Raw genomic sequence first — 16,272 nt, 5'->3', positions numbered from 1 at the left:
ATAAATTTATTTCTAGTAAACCCAAGAAAATTTCCCTCTAGAGAGCATAATTGACATCAACTCTTAGAATATAATCTCTGAGGAATTACCTGCAGCAATTTGAAGCATGTGAGACATAGTTAAACAGGTTTGCTTCAGTGAATAGAAAACCTAATGCATAGTCTCAGCTTCTCATATCAAGCTTTTGGATTTTTAGTGCTGCTTTTGTTGACTAATGTAGCCAGTTAAGAGAAAATGTTGGTTAGGGGATTAATTTTCTTTTAAAATTGGAATGTATCTTGTGAGGAGGTAGAAATCTGTGACCCAATATCAAGGTGAAAGAGGTGAGTGACAAAAAGGTAGACAAAATACACAGTTATTTCACATGTAGATTAAACATTTCCCAGGCTCCCATTCTAGTCAGTTCCTTAGTTAGTCTTCCTTCTCTTGCTTCTTCAGAACATGATTGTATTTTGTCTTTAAATGGAATTTTGATAAAACCGTATTTTTGTAAATATTTCAGAGCTTGTAGGTTGAGAAACTTTTCTGTTAACAGTGCCATGAAATATCAAAAACTAATAAATACTTAAAGAGAATTATGATTTAGTTATTTAATAAAGACATTACCTTTGGAAAGTCTTTGAATCACACAGTTATAAATGGCTTTATAGATATTTTAAAAATTATATTTGTAGTCCTAATTATTGGACTGTAACAGAAAGTTAGACTCTTTCTACAATCTATAATGAAGACTGGTCTTGCATAACAACTGCATTTCATCTAATGATCGTAGTTAAGTCTGAACAGAACTCGTGAAATATAAAATGTTTAATTCAAGTATAAAATGCACATGCCGATTGACAGAAAAATTCCCATTTAATGCTAAAAGTAAGAAAAGGTCTTTTTATGTAAAAGAAGTAAAGTTTCCTTAGTCTATGAACATAATCCGTCTCTTGGAGAATTCTGTTCCTCTTTGAAATATTTGTCTTCTCTTTCTTGAATTTAAAATTCAAAGACTAAACATACAAGAGCTGGCCATGGGAAAGAAGCTTAACAGCATTAACATCATTAAAACTTGTAGGTGTTAAAGATTTTCAAAAGTAAATTTGTGTATGTAAAACAATTATAAAGTAAAATCAACTCTCCTAATTAATTTTCAACTATAAAAATTTAACCGTGATATATTTAGTAATTCTTGACATGTGGCCATCAGTAGACAACTTACTTTTTTGGCTCACCTATTCTGGTGGTAAAAATCAGCTCAAGTACATTTCCCACTACTTCCCACCACTTTTCTTAGAAAACAGTCTATTGCACTGGTTCTCATAGTTTTTCTAAATGAGCTGTGATGGCTCCTATATATTGGAGGACATGGAAATTTAAATGGCTCTGATTTTATTTTATTATTTTTAAAAAATATTTTACTTATTTATTTGACAGATCACAAGTAGGCAGAGAGGAAGGCACAGGGAGGGGGGAAGCAGGCTCCCTGCTGAGCCGAGAGCCCGATGTGGGCTCGATCCCAGAACCCTGAGATCATGACCTGAGCTGAAGGCAGAGGCTTAACCTACTGAGCCACCAGGTGCCCCTAAATGTCTCTGATTTTGAAAAAGAATAGTTCTACCCTAAAAGATGGAAACTATGTGAATATGGTGACATGCCCACTTTACAATAGACACTGTATCAAGATGTAGTACTCATTCTACTCTCTAGAGAGCTGTTGGGCATGTCTTGTTTTGTTAAAATTATTTATTTTAGTGGATAAAGAAAACCAAAAACTAATATATTTGTTAGAAACATTTTACTACCGTTGTTGATAGTTTTCCTTTCTAGGTGTCACTTATGAACAGATGGCCACATCTTCAAGTAACCAGATTGTAAACTTAGACAAGTCTGGTGATTCAGCTTTAGTGCATAATGCTATATATATATATTTTTTTTTAAAGATTTTATTTATTTATTTGACAGGCAGAGATTACAAGTAGGCTGAGAGGCAGGCAGAGAGAGAGAAGGAGGAAGCAGGCTCCCCGCTGAGCAGAGTGCCCAATGTGGGGCTCGATCCCAGGACCCTGGGATCATGACCTGAGCCGAAGGCAGAGGCTTTAACCCATTGAGCCACCCAGGCGCCCCCATAATGCTATATTTTAAAGATTTTGTTTATTTATTCGACAGAGAAAGAGAGATCACAAGTAGGCAGAGAGACAGGCAGAGAGAGAGGGGGGGAAGCAGGCACCCTGCTGAGCAGAGAGCCCAATGTGGGGCTCCATTCCAGGACCCCAAGATCATGATGCTATATTTTAGTTGCCGGGTATTATTGCTAATCGTTTAGAATATTATCTCTTCAGTGCAACACTGGTGCAGAATGTTAATGCTGCTAAATTTTGTCCTAGGTTTTGGCTGTTCTGTGTGTGTGCATGTATATGTTTTAAGTGGGATAAAAGGTGGAGATAGCTTGCTAGTTATTAATGCAATGTATTGCAAAAGCATTGGAACAGAGAGAAAATGAAAGCACATCACTGTTGTTTCAGTACACTTCATTTAGTCTTTACTCCAATCCTTATTTTTATATTACTGTAATTCTATTGTACATATAATTTTGTATGCTGCTTTTTTTTCCATTTAACATTATATTGAGTACTTTTACATGTTGCTAAAATACTAATGCATTTTAATGGCTGTGTCAGAATGCATGTACATCACTTAACCATATTCCTCTTGATCACCATCTAGATTATTTTATATTTTTGCTTTTATGAATAATACTATAACAACTCTGTCATACAGCTTATTCCATATTTGAATTTTTTCTCAGAATAAATTTTTGCCAATAGATTTCTGATCTTTTTTGTAGGTTAGTTTTAGGTATATAAGTATTACCAAAAAGCCATACCAGTGTTAAGTCCCCTGCCCCCCATAAAATGTTCTTGCCTACAATTTATGCAAAGTAAATAAAATATTCTATTTAGATTAGGAAAGTTTCCAAAGTGTTTTCCAGAGTATCTTTTATAAATCCTGTTATCCTTTCATTTACCCTCTCTTCACCTAAGTCATGTGTGTTTTATATGATTGGCTGCATTTAAAAACTTAGACTAACTCTAACATTCTTTGTTTTTTTATTGCCATGTTGTGTTTGTGCAGGAAATAAGTTCTTTATTCATTTGTATAGTATAGGCCTGATACATCAAAGACATTCAGTGGAATATATTTATTTGACATTTGAAGGGCCCTCTTAAATAGAGTTTATGTATTTAAGTAATATGTCAGATTTATGCATATTTATATAATAAACAAAATCAGATGTGTATTTAAGTGCTTTGTTAGTTGCTGATAATGTATGTAACAGAGTTTTCTTGGAGTCTTAAGTCTCACAAAACATCTTATTTTTGTGCATCCACACATGCCAATAAGTGAATCATGGTGCCTTTCCCAAGCCTTGTATGAACAGGACTGGGGTAAGGGCTATTTTTTTCTTATCATGGGTACTTAGAATAAGCTTTATAAAGAAAATTCCATGTTTCTCAGGCAAAAAAAGTATGAATCAAAGTAGAATTTGTTTGTCATGTTAGAAAAGTAATATGTACATATTTTGGCACTAAATGTATACTAAATGTATACCTGATGGAAAAATTTGTTACTTTAAATGGAATTAGATTTTCATTCATTATAGGTGATTTAGTGCTCGCTTTGGCAGCACATATACTAACATTATAGGTGATTTATTAAATAGCCATATATTTGTGGGTACTTAATATATTTTTACAGTAGTAACTGTGCATCTCTGTATTTTCACATTCATTGTCATCCTGCACTTATGTCCCTGGCAATGTCACTGTTGCTGGAAGGCATTAAGAACACATTTCTTTGCTACAGAATCATCCTTTTTTTTTTTTTTTGAGTAAGGTTGACACACAATATTACATTAGATTCAGGTGTACCGCATAATGATTGAACAAGACTATGTGTTAAGCTTAGCACAAGCGTAGCTCCCATCTCTCACTGTAGAGTGCTGTTACAGTACCACTATCAGAATCGTGATATATATATATATATATATATATATATATATATATTTTTTTTTTTTTTTTTTTTTTGACACAGACCAACAGAGAGAGCGAGAAAGAGAAGAAGAGAGCAAGCATAAGTAGGGGCAGTGGCAGGCAGGGGAGAAGCAGGCTCCCTCAGAGCAGGGAACACAATGTGGGACTCAATACCAGGACCCTGGAGTCATGACCTGAGCCAAAGGCACACACTTAACTGACTGAGCCAGCCAGGTGCCCTCAGAATCATATTTTCAGTTTAATTAAATTTACTTAGCTTTAGCGTAATATTTTCAAGATTAGTTTGATGTTTTTAAGGTATTTAACAATAGTTAAATTTGCATGGTTAATGTAAGGAGTACATGAAAATTTGGATAGATCTGTAAAATTTTTAAAAGTCAAAGTGCGTTTGATCTGTAGGGTGAATCCTGTTATGAATTTCAGAAAGTGGCTTAAAAAGTAGATTTCCATTGCAAAAGTGATATTAAATTTCTGAAGACCCCAATTTATATTTAAGTATTGCACTATCTGGTTTGTGCCACTGGGTGGTAGTATTATGTTCATTTTTGTTAAGTCTAGACAAGTGGTTTTCAAAAAAAAAAAAAAAAAAAAAGTTACTGAGGATTCCAAAGAGCTTTTGTTTATGTGGGTTACATTCAGTGATATTTACTATATTAGAAATTAAAACTAAGAAATGAAAAACATTTTTGGTTCATTAAAAAATAACAGTTATAGACTGTTACATATTAATATAAATATTTTTATAGAAATTACCTGTATTTTCCAATATGAAATTTAGTATGAAAAGTAGTTTTGTTTTACATTTTTGCTTATTTCATTGTTTGGCTTAATAGAAGATACTGTATTTTCACGCCTGTTTCTGTATTCAATCTGTTGTGATACGTTATTTTGGTTGAACTATATAAGGAAAATCTGCCCTTATACAGATATGCAGATATCTATTTGGAAAAAAGAGGCCCTCATAGACCCACTGAAAGGCCTCAGGACCCTAGGATCTTTGGACCACACTTTGAAAACTGCTGCTCTAGACTTTTTTGTTTTTATTTACCAAAGAGCATTGATGGTGGGCAGGAATTCTGATAAACAAAATTCATTTTATTGCTTTCTCTGTTAATTTGCATTTCATTCATTTTTTAGTACTACCTGTGTTTTTGTCCTTAGTTTAATAACATACATTTTAGCAGTTTTTTTTTGCTGGGATGAAGACACGGGTGCTGGCTTATTTATTAATTCCTGAAGTGATTAATCAGCTTCTTAGGACCAACAGTTAATCTGCAGGTTGGCAGCCTTTCTGCACTTCTGCATCTGTTTATTCCCTTGCAGAGGGAGTAAAAATGGGTCTTAACTATCCTTACAAGTAAAGTGTCCTCTGGGATAGTGCAACAAAATTGTTATGCTCCCTAGATCTCAGATTTCTGGCATTTGTTATTGCAGTGGGTAAGGATGTTGAGGATGAGGTGAATTACCGAAATCAAACATCACATTCTTCCTAGTTTTACCTAAGGTTAATTCCTCATCGCCTTTAACTATGTCAGCTGCCTTTGTGAAAAATTGTCTTCATGTCACCCAGTGCCTTGCTTATGCTTGGCAGATGGCAAACATCCAGTCAATGTTTGATGCATGAATGGTTGGATTGATTATTGAGCTGTAGATTGCCAACCTTTTCTATTCAATTATTCTAGTGAGCATTTATCCATTTTTATAATCCCCATGGATATGAGTGAACCTCATCTGAAGTGGAAAGTGAGGAGCTAGCAATAAAAGGCCTCCCCTGCAATTTTACTTTTGACAGAGGACCGTTCCTAAGGTTTATTAAATTTTTGCCTAGAAATATTTTCAAAGTTTTTGTTTGTTTGTTTGTTTGTTTGTTTTTTAATAAAAAGTGCCTGAGATACATTGAATTTTGCTTTGGAAGAACACAATGTGTTCTTGCAACATTTGGCAGCAGTTTGTGCTTAGCCTTCCCGTTGTTGTGTGTTGTGACTGTAGTTTTCCTGTGCTCTCTTGCATGTTGGCAGAGGACTTGTCAGCTGTGGCTGATGCACGCTTTCTTTCTCTCCACTCACTTATCCTTTGTTGGTAATTGGAAGATAAATTATGTAGACATTCATAGCATACTTCTTCACTCACATTAAAATCTTAGGATAGTTTCATTTTGGAAAGTGTAGGAAATTCATCTTTAGAGCATTACAACTTGAGAGCGTTACAGTGGACACCACTTTTCTATATCTGATTATTGTAAGAACAGAGGGTGAGACATTTCTGGTTAGTAAGTAAACTCGAAGTATATTCTCCTTCAACATTGAAATGGGACTTATTGTTGGAGGCAGAATTTCTGTAAGGAAATGGTTTCATTTGTGGTACAGTGTAGAATTCAGAATGAATTTGAAGTATGTTCTCTCTCTGTCAGTGTATGTAATGTGTTTTAATGCCCCCCCCCTTAACATTTCTGTAAAGCAGGGTGGACATGGAACACAGTTGAGTTTTTCTGTGTCTGTGAGAAGTATAACATGCTATATTTTGTTAGAGTTAGAAGGCATCAGCAATTGATTGTTTCAGAAATTCTGGTTTAGTTAAGATATATTATTGCCCAGTGGATCTGGATCAATGTCAGCATTCTTAGAGTTTTTAAAAGTAATGCAAGGTAAAGAGTGTTCCTTAAATACAATTTTAAAATTGTGGCATCAAGCTAATGTACAATCTGAGGGAAAAGTTGGATGCCTCATTTTCTGCATTTGAGTGAGAATATTGTGTTAAAAAATTTCAAAGATTTCTTTCTAGGTATAAAATTATGTGGTTCTCTGACATGGTCGCAGAAAGTGGGAGAGAGGATTAAATTTAAATATAAGGAACTGTGGAACGAGATATATCCTACTTTAGTCATTATATGATGGATAATCAAGTGACTTAGAACAATTTCAGTGGACAAAACACTAAAATTAGAATATAATATAGGAGAATATTTTAAAATTTACTGAGTGTGGCTAGAAAACTTAACTATTGGAAAATTATTTCTGAGTAGGAACTTTGTGACGTAGATTTTTTGTTGTTTCAAAAAGTCAGAGCACTGCATCTATTTTTATACTGTACCAGATTGTGGAATTTTAAGAATGAAAATGAGGAAAATTCACTTGGTATTGCCTATATACGTTTTGTTTTATTTTGCTTAATCAAGAGAAGTTTTTCATTTAAAACTCCATTTTGTTGGAAGAGTATGAAAACTACCTTCAGGTTTTCCAGAGCCTAATTTTTAAGAGATTTCTGTGAAGTGCCAAAAAAGTCCTAAGATACAATTTGACATACCGAAAGTAATAGTAATGAAAAGATGATGGTGACATCCAACAATTAAAAAAGATTGTCATTTCTTTTCCCATTTTTCTGTTTCCCAGATTTAAACCTTCAACACAAACTGAGCAATAAGCACTTTGTTATAGAATTTCTTTCTATAAAATTGATCACTTGACTTATTTCTAAGAAATTAGGAAACTGATTTTTAAAAAATTAGGAAACTAATTTCTGTATGTATTTTATTTTCCAACCTAATTATGTCTCAGAATCTTGGCGTTTGCAGGCAAATATCAGTAAAGTTAGGTCAGGAATCTTTAAAAATGATTTCAGCTAGTTAATATTCTTTTGTAATTTGGATCTTATTTGAGCATCAGTTTTATCTTTTGGACATATTAAAATGAATAAATTGGACAGGTTTTTTTTTAATATATCAAAGAAAATGGTTGCTAGAGAAGTTATTTTTTTGTGTTGAGCAGAGTAAGTTGTGTTTACCAGTTGTTACCAGAATTGAGCCTTTCTTTTGTCTTTTTCTGTACTAACGTAATTTACCATTGAGAATATTCTATAGAACACATACTTGTCTTCAGGTATGAAATTCCTGTGCCCAGTCCACCATCAGTTAAGCCAAGTTGGGGTTAGTAAAAGGGCTTTACTTTTTGAGAGGCCATAGGTTGAAGTTGTACCTTTCTTATCTACTGAGGGTGAAAATACTATATATGGTAATGAACTATGTCTCCCCTGGACATATGTTTCTTGATAGAATTAGAAACCCATCTTGAAAATTGGTGGTTTGTTTATATTCTATCTCCATGGTAAAGGGAAGTCTGGTATCTTCTGTGAGGACTAAAGAAAATAATCTAGGATATAATAGTGGTAGGATTTTGACAGCATATCACTATGCCAGTGGAGAGAGAGTGTGTACGATGCACACATGCATACACAAACATGCCTTACACACAGATACATATACACACAAATATCCACAAACAGACATACACATATTTTCAGTGCCAAGTTCCAGCTGTTGTATCCATACTGTCTGATTTTGTTGGAAGTTGGGTGACCTATTTGGCCATCTTAAAGTAGTATGGTCTTAAAGATCATACTATTGTACCCTCCATGATTGTTTTTGTAGGGCCTAAATTCTTACTTATCTCACACAAGAACGCCCTGCTGCTTTTGCCTCTCTATATACTGTTGAATCAGGTAAAGTATTCTTTTTAGTTAACAGCCCTGGTTTGAGACTGTAGGTTTCATTTCAGAATACATTGTTTAAATATGATTCAACTAGTAAGTGGTAAAACAAAAACAAACAAAAAAATCTGCTCTTTTATTGGCTAAGAGGTTTTTAAAAATAGTATTAGTCAAAGAACACTTTTTCTATTTTTAAAAAAGTCCTAGTAAGTATATAATAATATTACCTAATTATTGATAATAGGTAAGAACTCCATAGCAAAAAAGCAGTTGAAATTATATCATACATAAGTAGAAACAAGTCTTCATTTCTTTGAATTTGTGATTTTTGGGTAGAGAGAGTGGGGAGCCTAATAATTTAATTTTTTCCCAAACTCCTGAACAGTTCATGTAAGCAGTCTAAAGATCTGAATCCAGAACTCAATGACAAATTGGTTTCAGTAACTGGACACTTCTTGTGGCTTTGTTGAATGGCTCAGAAATGTCTCTTGGCTTAAAACAAAACGACTATTTTAACCTGTCTTGCTACTGCTGCTCTTAGTTCCCATAAATTGAATGTGAAACACTTTAGCTTAATGATAGTATTTCTTGAGATACTTGTTTTCTGCTGTTTTCATTATAGCTTTTGAGGAACTTGAAAAAGCCTTGAGTACAGCCCAAAAAACAGAAGAATCACGGAGAAAAATGAAGGCAGAGATGGATGAACAAATAAAAGCTATTGAAAAAACAAGGGAGGAGGAATGCAGCAGTCTTCAACAGGAATTAAGTCGAGTGAAACAGGAGGTTGTTGATGTGACGAAAGTAAGAATAATTCTAGATTGTGACAGGCTACAGCAATTTTGAAACATAAGTCATATGCTTTTCCTATAATTTTTGATTGTAAAGAAGAGTTAATACATGTTTCAGGCCTTAACCATTTCATGAATTCAAGATACAGGAAGAAAATCACTTTGATAGGAAAAGAGTTTTTATCTTTTTGGATATACTTACCAGAGATAGTCTCTGCATATAATTTCTCTTTTATATTTTATAATCCTCTTCTTTAAATTTTTTAACACAAAAGATGGCATGTTATATATATTGCTCTGTGTTTTGCTTTTCTGTTAAATATGTTCCTTATCATTGACAATGGGTAATGATGCTGCATTTTTTTTAATGCCTCATCTGTTTTAAAGACCACTCAGGGATTTTGCGGTATGAATATTTCATAATTTAATAAATCTACTAATGGATATTTAGGTTTTAATTTTTTGCTATTGCAAATGGTGAATATCCTTGTCATATTTGTTTATCTGTATGTCTTTTTAGGATAGATTCCTAGAAGTGGAATATTAGGCAAAGATTATGTATATTTTTAATTATTGTGTAGTTGCTTCATGCTTATTGAAGACAGTTTATACTCTCACAGGCAATCTGTTACTGACAAGGATGGTGTTACCTAGCTTTCAAAAATCTTTTCAGGCTTATCAGTTTGAAAAAATGATATTGTAGGTTTTTTTTCTTTTTTAAAGATTTTATTTATTAGAGAGCAAGAGAGTAAACGAGTGAGCAGGGGAGGAGCAGCAGGAGGGGATAAGCAGACTCTGTGCTGATAGTGGAGCCTAATGCGGTACTCAATCCCATGACCTTGAGATCATGACCTGAGCTGAAATCAAGAGACGGACACTTAATGGACTGAGCCACCCAGGCACCCTGACATTGTAGTTTTAATGTGCTTATCTTTTTGTCAATATGATAAACATAGGTTATATATTTTAAAGGAACTGGCAGTTTTTCTCTTTGAGTTGGTTGTTTTCCTATTGGACTGTTGGTCTTACTGATTTGTAAATGTTTTATACTTATAGTAGGAATTAGTTCTTTGAACATACAGTGCGTTTGTCCAAATAATCTTATGTCTGTCTCTATCTCTCTCTCTCTTTTTTTTTTTTTTTAGACAGAAAGTGAGAGCATATATAGGAGTGGGGAGGGGCAGAAGGCGAGGGAGAGAGAGAATCTTAAGCAGGCTTCATGCCCACCCAGCATGGGGCCGAACGTATTCTCATGACCCTGAGATCATGACCTGAACTCTAACCAAGATACTTGGACCAAGACACTTGGACACTTAACCAGTTGAGCCACCCAGACACCCGTCTTTTCAAAATTGACTTTGTTTATGATTTGTTTTAGCTTTGGGATTGGTTTATTTAAGGGAGGACATGCAGAGAAATTTTTCTTTTTCTTTATTGCTATCTGACTTTTTTGTTCTGACTTAAAAATGCACTCTCACTGAGATCATTTTAAAATTCTGCTTTTCTTATGGCACTTATGTGCTTGCTTTTTTTTTTTTTTTTTAAAGATTTTATTTATTTGACAGACAGAGATCACAAGTAGGCAGAGAGGCAGGCAGAGAGAGGAGGAAGCAGGCTCCCCTCTGAACAGAGAGCCCGATACAGGGCTCAATCCCAGGACCCTGGGATCATGACCTGAGCCGAAGGCAGAGGCTTTAACCCACTGAGCCACCTAGGCACCCCATGCTTTCATTTTTTATTATTAAATCTTTGATCCAACTGGAATTTATTTGGTATTAGGAGTGAGGTAGGGATCCAACTTTAATTTTTTTTCCAGTAACTACCAGATAGTCTTCAAATCGTTTATTTAATAATCTATGTTTTCCCTTCTGGTATGACACCCTGTCTTTATTTCATACTAAATTATTGTGCTACGTATGGGTCTCTTTCTTGAATTCTCTGTCTGTTCCATTGCTTCTCCTGACCACATGCCAGTATTACACTGTTAACAATTACTCAGTTTTATAATATGTTCTATTATTTGCTAGCCTCCCCATATTACTCTTATTTTTCAGAAGAGTGCTGGCTGTTCTTGGATGTTTATTTTATCTGGTGAGCCTCTCCCCCCATTCTGTGGTACTTTTATTCAATTATGTTAAATTTTTAGATTTATTTAGGGAGGTTTGACATTTTTATAAGATTAAGTCTTCCTGCCCAAGAAAGAACAAGGCCAATACTTTTTAATAAATAGTATATGCATGGACGCCTAGGCGTCATTAGATTGGTATAGCCAGGGCAGCTTGACCACAGTGGAGTGCCGTCCTTGAGAGTATCCTCATTCCTCCTCCTATACTTCCCAGTCATGATTGGTGGGGAACATACCTGCAAGATGTGGAAATGCTCCAGCCTAGTAGAACTTAATTACTGCAACAACAACCATCCTTATCTTAAATGAGAAATACGTGGGGCACCTGGGTGACTCAGTCAGTTAAGTGCCCAACTCTTGATTTTGGCTCAGGTCATGATCTCAGGGTTATGAGATCAAGCCCCATGTCAGGCACAGAGCCTGCTTAAGATTCTCCCCCTTGCCCTCTGCCCCCTCCCACCGTGTTCATGCATGTGTGTACTCTCTCTAAAAAAATAAAAATTTAAAAAGAATAAATGAGCAATACTTGATTGGCTTTTCTTTTAATTATTGAGACATTGGTGACTTTGATTTATGTGGGAAATATGTTTTGATTTTTATCTCTTACACTATTGACTTGATGATTGAATTGTAATAAAGTATTATTTAATTGTAGAGTTATATATTTTATCCTGGATGTTTCACTTTAACTATTTGGTTGACTTTCAGAAATCCTCAGAACAAATTGCTAAACTACAGAAGCTTCACGAAGAGGAGCTGGCCAGCAAAGAGCAGGAACTGACCAAGAAGTTTCAGACCCAAGAAAGGCAGTTTCAGGAGCAAATGAAGATAGCTCTTGTAAGTACCTATTTTGTTTTTGCTACAGGTAAATTTTGCAGCTTTATAAAGTTGTTATCTCCTCACTCTTACCTTTCAGCGTGAGGTCAGACTACTGGCAGTCTTGACCTTTGAATGTGCAGAGAGGATAGGATATAGGCAGGAAAGAGGGCTGTCAGAGCTTAACTGGCTAACTGGTATTATGTGAAAATTTTATTAATTACAAGCTTTCATTAACCAGTTTATTTGTTTGTATGTCATCCCTCTCACCATGGCAGTAGGCTGTGATTATGGAGAAGTAAAGAGGAAGATAGGCTTGCTGAAGCCATGAACCAGTGACTGCATAACTCAAAAAAAATGTCTACAAACTCACCAGACTGAATATAACAGAGTTTCAAGTCTGAGAAAGTTTTGTCTGAAATGCATTTTAAAGAAGAAAAAATGAAAATGACCAAGTAGTTTTCATTTTAAGTAGAATAATTTCAGTAGTAATTTTCAATACATATGATATTTTTAAAAATAAAATAAAATAAAAAAATTACTGACTGGACTAACCAAAATAATACCTAGAAAAGCAAAGATAAGATTTTGGGGAATAGTGTCATTTGAAAGCTTAAAACAAAAAAAAAATTTTTTTTCAAATTGTGAAAAGCCTTTTATATAGGTAACCATAAGAAGTATTAATGCCAAAAAAGAAGTGTTAATGCCAAAAAATGTAGTTTTGATTGTTTTTATATGAAATTATTATCAATAATATAAATTAAAAAGTTTTAAGTACAAAAGGATGAGAAATAGTATTTATAATTTTAACCTTTTTTTTCTTTTTTTTTTTTAAGATTTTTAATTTATGTATTTGACAGACAGAGATTACAAGTAGGCAGAGAGGCAGGCAGAGAGAGGGGGAAAAGCAGGCTCCCTGCTGAGCAGAGAGCCTGATGAGGGGCTTGATCTCAGAACTCTGGGATCATGACCTGAGCTGAAGGCAGACGCTTAACCCACTGAGCCACCTAGGCACCCCTTCTTTTTTATGTTTTAAAGATGTTATTTGTTTTAGAAAGAATGAGCATGAGCTGGGGGAGGGGCAGAGGGAGAGGGAGAGGATCTCAAGCAGACTCTGTCCTGAGCATGGAGCTTAATGCGGGGCTCAGTCTCATGACCCAGAGATCATGACTTGAACTGAAATTGAATTGGATGCTTAACTGAGTGAGCTACCCAGGTGCCCTTATTTATTATTATTATTTTTTAAGTGTATTCTATCCCCAACATGGGCTTGAACTCCTGGGACCCTAAGATCAAGAGTCACATGCTTTACTGACTGAACCAGCCAGGCACTTCAGTCCAGAAAAGGATTTAAAGTAGTTTATAAGAATGCTTAAGACTTTAATAGGGTAGTGTAGGTGTATAAAAATTAAAGAACAAAGCAGGACATAAATGAAGCCAGGAATTACTCTAAAAAATTCCTGTCATAAACATTTGTGTGTTTTCATACTGGAGTAATTGGCCTTTGGGGACACTGTGACTTCAACAGTGGCCTCGTTAAAACTGTGTTCCAGCACTGATAAACTCAGATGTATTCTGAGTGGAAACAGCAGGATACAGAGAGACGTGAAGCACTCACATGCATGTGCACGTGCCGCTTTCTGCTCCCCTTTCTATCTAGTTCCTCGAAGAGGTTAGCTTTGTATTGATAGTGAAAGTTGAACAGACTATTAAAATGTTCTTTTTTGTTTTTATGGGCATAGAGAGATGTATTTAAAATGTAATTTACATTAGACAGTATAGTATGTTTAAAATGATGTTTTAAAATTGATTAGAAACTAATATTCCTTTATCATTCTGTTTATAATATGGTACAATGCCTTTCCTTAAAGCAATATACTTCACCAGAGTGTAGTGAACTGAAAATACTGCTGCTGGCAGCATGAACTGTATGCAGTAGGTATGGCTAAGTATTCTTAATTGGAGTCCAAAGCCACTAAATGTTAAAAGTGCTCTCTAGAGCTTCTCTTTTCAAAGCAGTAAACAGTTTCAATACAGATGTTGATATATGATAAGGGCAATCAAAGAAGAAGCTTTTCGGGATTGAGGGGGTGATAAAAGTGTTCAGGTCATCTGAGAAGAGTTATGTAGGCTTTTATAGATATTTCCTTGATCTAATCCATATATTCACATGTAATCTGATTTTGATATGGTTTTCTATGTAGGGTTCCTTTTTTTTTTTTTTTCCAATTTATTTATTTTCAGAAAAACAGTAATGTAGGGTTCCTTTTAATGAGGTTTTTCCTCACAAATTATATAAACTTACAATCTAGTTTCTTGGCCTAGAGTTGAAATAATCAAACTCTGGAGTGCAGAGAAGTAGTGACAATTTGGGGACCCTTCACATTAAGCCGTGTTTTGCAAAATGTTTTAAGTAGTGGAAAAAATAGCAGATGTAGTGTGGTTACTGGAACAAAGTTTTTGTTTTCAGTAGTAATTGTGGTAAATATTGGCTGGACCACACTGGAATAGTCACAGTGCTTTGTTTCTGCAGACTAGGGCATGGGAAGATAGAGGTGATGATACTGCCTACCTCACAGGGCTGGTGTGCAGACCAAATGAAAGACAGCATTCCTGTGGAAGTGCTTTGGGAATGCTGAAGATTTATGTGTGTCTAAGGTGGTATTGTTTTTGGCACAGGAAAAAAGTCAATCAGAATATATGAAGATCACTCAAGAAAAAGAACAGCAAGAATCTTTGGCCCTGGAAGAGTTAGAGTTGCAGAAGAAAGCAATCCTCATGGAGAGTGAAAATAAACTTCGGGACCTTCAGCAAGAAGCAGAAACTTACAGAACTGTAAGTATAAATAATATTCGAGTTCCAGTATTGTGGAATTACTTGTATATAGAAACTAGTGTTATCTCTTTAGTCAGTGTAAAGTTGTCAAGAAGGTTTTGTTTTAGTGGGTTTAGATTCACATACATGCACTTGATGTTCAGGTAATAAGAGCTTTTCCTGTGAATGGTTTTAGTGTTTGCTACATGGTGTGGCCAACTGTGCCATTAGCTGGCTGTGTTTCTGTCATCCACCCACTCTGACTCTGCACTCAAGCTCTCCACTCCTTTGGTTGCTTGCCCTTGATCTTTAGGAAGTGGCCTTGCTTTGTAAGCAACACTTGACCTGGCTTCATCTCATGCCATGTCCTGGATATAAGTCATTCTCTGTTTCTATTATAATGTAGGCCCCTCAATGCCCTGCTTTTAATGTAAAGTTTTCCCATATTAAAACAATGGTGAACAAATTTATATATACGTGAAAAAATGTATATGTATGTCTCAGTGGGCATATATTTTTTTTAAGATTTTATTTATTTATTTGACAGAGAGAGATCACAAGTAGGCAGAGAGGCAGGCAGAGAGAGATAGGAGGAAGCAGGCTCCCCGCTGAGCAGAGAGCCCGATGCGGGACTCGATCCCAGGACCCTGAGATCATGACCCGAGCCGAAGGCAGCGGCTTAACTCAGTGAGCACATTTTTAAAGCTCTCTGGCCCTTCCCTCCGCAATATATGAAATGTATGACCTGTGTTGAATAAACTGATGTTATTTAGACTTTTGTTTTGTTTTATATGGTGAACGAATCACACGTCTTTCCCATAGTTCTAAACTGTACTTTAGTTTCCCATTTCTAACATTTATGTAAGGTGGCATGGTGAAGGGGAATGGATAGGATCCTCAGGAGGCCTAGATTTTTCCACTTGTTAGCTTTGTAAATTAATTGTTCCTTAATTTCTTCACCTGTCATATGGAGAAATTGAATTTGGTAATTCCTTAGGACCTTTTCAGTTCTGATGTTACGTGGCTCTGCCTTAGTTCTTTTTCCTTTAGAGTCAAGATTGACATTTTCATGAGTGAACAGTAATTTTTGGTAAAATTTGCTTAAGTAGCTTCTTTTTGCAAAAAATCTACTAAATAATCATTTTTGCAGTGGAAAAACCAGATAATTATTTATCTTTCAAAATAAAATTATGAAGGTAACAGGATACTG

At 35.1% G+C, this 16,272-nt stretch overlaps 1 protein-coding gene across 6 annotated transcripts in view; it reads left to right on the top strand.

Annotated features, from left to right (window-relative positions):
* Window positions 1-16,272, top strand: part of GOLGA4 (golgin A4) — a 138,531-nt gene that overhangs the window by 66,541 nt on the left and 55,718 nt on the right. For all 6 annotated transcript variants that reach the window (XM_044252700.1, XM_044252699.1, XM_044252701.1 and 3 more), the window contains 3 exons: window positions 9,142-9,320; window positions 12,141-12,269; window positions 14,928-15,083. In XM_044252700.1, coding sequence (XP_044108635.1) covers window positions 9,142-9,320; window positions 12,141-12,269; window positions 14,928-15,083 — 464 coding nt within the window. The remainder of the gene's footprint in view (window positions 1-9,141; window positions 9,321-12,140; window positions 12,270-14,927; window positions 15,084-16,272) is intronic.

Source organism: Neovison vison, chromosome 6, assembly GCF_020171115.1.
Source record: "Neovison vison isolate M4711 chromosome 6, ASM_NN_V1, whole genome shotgun sequence".
NCBI classification, from domain to species: Eukaryota; Metazoa; Chordata; class Mammalia; order Carnivora; family Mustelidae; genus Neogale; species Neogale vison.
The sequence above is the reverse complement of the archived record's forward strand: the minus strand, read 5'-3'. Positions and strand labels throughout refer to the sequence as shown.